This window comes from Crocuta crocuta, unplaced genomic scaffold (genome assembly GCF_008692635.1).
Source record: "Crocuta crocuta isolate KB4526 unplaced genomic scaffold, BGI_CrCroc_1.0 scaffold528, whole genome shotgun sequence".
Lineage (NCBI taxonomy): Eukaryota > Metazoa > Chordata > Mammalia > Carnivora > Hyaenidae > Crocuta > Crocuta crocuta.
In genome coordinates, this window is record NW_027530010.1 from 2,156,703 (window position 1) to 2,160,432 (window position 3,730).

General features: G+C 62.9%; 1 protein-coding gene across 1 annotated transcript in view; it reads left to right on the top strand.

Annotated features, from left to right (window-relative positions):
* Positions 1-2,964, top strand: part of TTC24 (tetratricopeptide repeat domain 24) — a 4,824-nt gene extending 1,860 nt beyond the window's left edge. Inside the window, exons 4-9 of the mRNA XM_077764072.1 lie at positions 60-175; positions 467-565; positions 1,463-1,530; positions 1,662-1,765; positions 2,391-2,487; positions 2,883-2,964. Of these exons, the coding sequence (XP_077620198.1) occupies positions 60-175; positions 467-565; positions 1,463-1,530; positions 1,662-1,765; positions 2,391-2,487; positions 2,883-2,964 (566 nt within the window). The remainder of the gene's footprint in view (positions 1-59; positions 176-466; positions 566-1,462; positions 1,531-1,661; positions 1,766-2,390; positions 2,488-2,882) is intronic.
* The last annotated feature ends 766 nt before the right edge of the window (positions 2,965-3,730 follow it).

Genomic DNA, 3,730 nt, shown 5'->3' on the forward strand with positions numbered 1-3,730 from the left:
GGGGCTGGTGGGAGGCCCAGCCACGTGGGGGGCTGGGAGAGGACCCCGGGCTCTCTCCCCAGGGGACACGAGGGGCCAGTGGCTGGGCAGCGAGGGGCTGGGGGCTGCTGCGGCCAGGCTGGGGCAGCCCGAGCAGGCCCTGAGGTACTACAAGGAGGCGCTGGCCCGGAGTCAGGTGAGGGCCTGCTGCCTCCCGGGGCCTCCTCTGCTGACGCTCCCGCCTTCCCTCGCCTGGTCTCCCCACCCCTCGTCACCCACCAGACACGCCCTGGGCACCGTGTGCTAGGCCACTCCTGGGAGGAGGGGTCCGCCTCTGTCCACAGCTGTGGGCGGGCGGTGCCCGGGGAAGGGGGAGAAGGAAGCCAAGACCCCCTCCCCCCCATCTCCTGTTTCTTTCCTCCCCGATCCCCAGAGGAGCACATAACCCAGGCGATTACCCCCATCACTCCCCATTACCTCCCTCCAGAAGGAGCCGGACTCTGTGCGGGACCGGCTGGTGGCCAAGCTGGCGGACGCCATGAGGACGCACTTGGCCTGGGCCGGGCTGGTCCCCACGCACACCCTGGTGAGGGGCCACCTGAGACAAGGCGTGGGGGTGGGGAGAGGTGGCCCGCAGAAGGGAGTGGTAGCAAGCAGAGCTGATGCCCTCCAGGCTGCCGTCCTGGGTTCATCTGCCCCATTGCCTGCAGAGGGGACACGTACCGCCTTTCCGAGGCCACCAGGGGGCAGGGGGTGGGCGGGGGGATGTGGCACGTCTCCCAGCACTAGGCACTGCCAGGCCTTTGCCTGGGTGGTAACTAGCCCGGAGCGTGAAGCCAAGGGATGCAGGCAAGGATGCGGAGTCCTACCCAGAGGAGCTGGAAACCGTCCTTGGCTGCAGTTCTCCGAAGGGCCACAAGATGGCGGCAGTGCTGCGGGAGGGTCCCTTGGGTCTCCGCCATCCCCTCGCTCTCTGGCTCCCCCCACCCTCTCTCTGCCTCCCTGCCTCTCACCCCTTCAGATACCCTCAGGCAACCCCCCCACCCAGGAATTAAAATTCTACTTGAGTATATATTATATTTATTTAATGAGGTTTATATTTTCTCTTAAAGACCAGGACACTGTATTTATAATTTGCAAGTGAAACTACATTAGCCTGGTCTGGGCAGAGGACTGGGCTGGGGTCAGAGAGCTGGGGTCCATCTGAAGGCAGCCACTGACTTCCTGTGACTTTGCCCCTGGAGGTCCCAGGCAGGATGAGGTGGAGGCCAGGCTCTGGCCATGTCCGATCGTCCGCGAGCCTGAGCTCTAACTTGAGGGGTGCTAGCAGACACCTCGCCACCGATTCCCACTCTCGGAGGCGTGGCACAGCCCAGTTTGTCTCTAGCACATCTCTGTCTGTGTGGGACCCGCGTGTGCTGGGAACACAGGCTCGTGGATGGATACATCACAGCGGGTTCCCTTTACTCCCGGCCACCCCCAGACTTCGGCGCCAGGGAGGCCCCAGGCTTCAGGTGGGCCGGGAAGGGGCCGAGCAGAAGTGCGGCACAGGTGAGTGGGGCGAGGCCAGGGCGCCGCAGGTATGCGGCCCTGGTGGGGTTGGGGCCACGCCGCGCAGGCACCCCGGGGAGGAGGGCACCCGGCCCTGGCGCTGCTGTGCCTCCTATTCCCTGCCCCTCCAGGTCTTCGGGTGGGTGGGACGAAGAAGAGTTGGACCAGCGCCAGGAGAGAGAGGGCCAGGCACCACCGGATGTCCCCGCGGCCTCCTGGGCGCAGAGGCTGGAGTGTGAGTGACAGCGGGCTGTCCCCAGCCATGCGTCTCCTACCTGGAAGTGGGAGCACTGTCTCCCCCACGTTCCTTTCCTGAATGCTCCCCCTGCCCCCCATCTGCCGCTGAGGCCTGACAAGCCCTCCCCCCGCCCTGCTCGCGTCTCAAGGCCCTGGCCCAGTTTCCTTGACCTCTTTTTCAGTCACCCCTTCCTCGCTGCTTCCGTGGCTTTCCTAACTTCTAGAACTTTGCATCTTAGAACACCAAGGTTCAGCGACAGCCTGCCCCGTGCCAGCTACTGAGACTGAGTGATTTTCTCGCCCTAGCTCCCCTTTCACCAGCCTCTTCCCCCAAAGGCTTCGACCTCTGGGGCCAGAGCTCCTGGCTACTTGCTGTTCACACTTGAATTCCCTGTGTTCTGTGCGGCGCGTTGTCCCCCAGGCAGCGGTGAGCGGTAGCCAGCCCAGCTTTGCCAGACACCTGCCGGGAGAGGGCGGCCTTCCGCGTGCCCTCCGTGGCCGTGCCCCACGAACGCACCCCGACGCGCACACTCCGTGCTCTTCTCCCTAAGTTTCCCCTTTCCGCCATGTGGTTCTTGTCGCAGAGAGGCCTATGATGAATGTGCCTCTCCCTCCTGATCCAGGTCCAGGACCTGGGGCCCATCTCCCGCTTGGAGGCCAAGGCCCCCTCCGAATGGAGCATCCTGGCACTCGGGGACCCAGTGGCCCCCAGGTCCACAGGTGGGTGCCTGGGGGAGGGGAAGAGGCCTGGGGAATGGATAAAAGGAGTAGCAGAGGATGTGGTTTTGGACGGTTTTAGTGGGGGAAGGGGGGGAGGTCCGGCCCAGTGCTTGGGGGCATAGTGCTTGGACCCTGTCTGTCTTTGCCCTCGAGCAATCTTAACAACACTCCCCCAGCTCTGGAAGCCCGAGGGGCGGGGGGGGGGCTGGTCTCCTGCACAGCCTGACTGTAGGCCTCCCAGAGAGGGAGAGTCCCGCTGGGTGGGGGGCGTGGGGCTCAAGTCTGTCCCCTCCTGCCCTGGGGCCCAGCGGCGAAGGTGAAGGCCAAGGGGGGCAGCAGGAGCCGCAAGGACAGGCTGCCCTCTGCTCTTCCCCTGGCCGCGGCGCCCCGCGCAGGTCACCCAGATGGCCCAGGGACACCCCCAGCAGGAACCCTCCAAGGAGACCCACCAAGTCTGGCTTCTGTGCCATCATGTGACTCCACTCTGCTGGCCCCGAGGGCGGCCTTTGTGCTGCCTCCGCAACACACACGTCCAGGGGTTCGGGGACCGAGCCCCTCCCCGGCCATTCAGCGCTGTACGGACACGCGATAGGACACGGAGGGCAGATGGGCTGCTGAGCACGCTGAGCGGGGGCTTTGCGCACTCGGCTCTGGGATGTTCTGTTCGCTCCTCACTGGGAGTTTGGGACTCAGGGGGTTAAAGGAAAAGGGGACACGGACAGTGAGTTTCCTTCTGGATTCGAGCCCCATGACTGCTAAGGCCCTTGCCAGTTCTAAAAGCTGTGACTCGTTGGTCAAGAGGCTTTGCAGTCACTGTCTGTCTCCAGACCTCTATTTTCCCGAGTGGGAAATGGGGATATAACCCTACAGCGGACGCCTCTGAGCGCACTGATGTGCTGTCACGGGCTTGGGAGGCAGCCCCGGTGCCTGTTCTCCACGAAGAGGCCCTGGCCACACGCTGACAGACGGCAGAGGCATGTATTTTTTGTTTTAAGTTGAAATAAAAGAATCCATTCTGGGTCATGTCAGAGAAGAGAACCACTCACCTTGAGATTTTGAGGATTCATTGAAATATCTGCAGAGGCGCCCATATGCCCAGCACACAACCAACTTCTGGGGACACAGGGGATACGGCCGCTCATCCTTCTTATTGTCTAGTTGGGGGTGTTTTGATCTGGGTGCAGGTTGGGCTGTAACAGAGCCCAACGTACTCTACCCGTGCCTTTATTTATTTTAAGTTTAT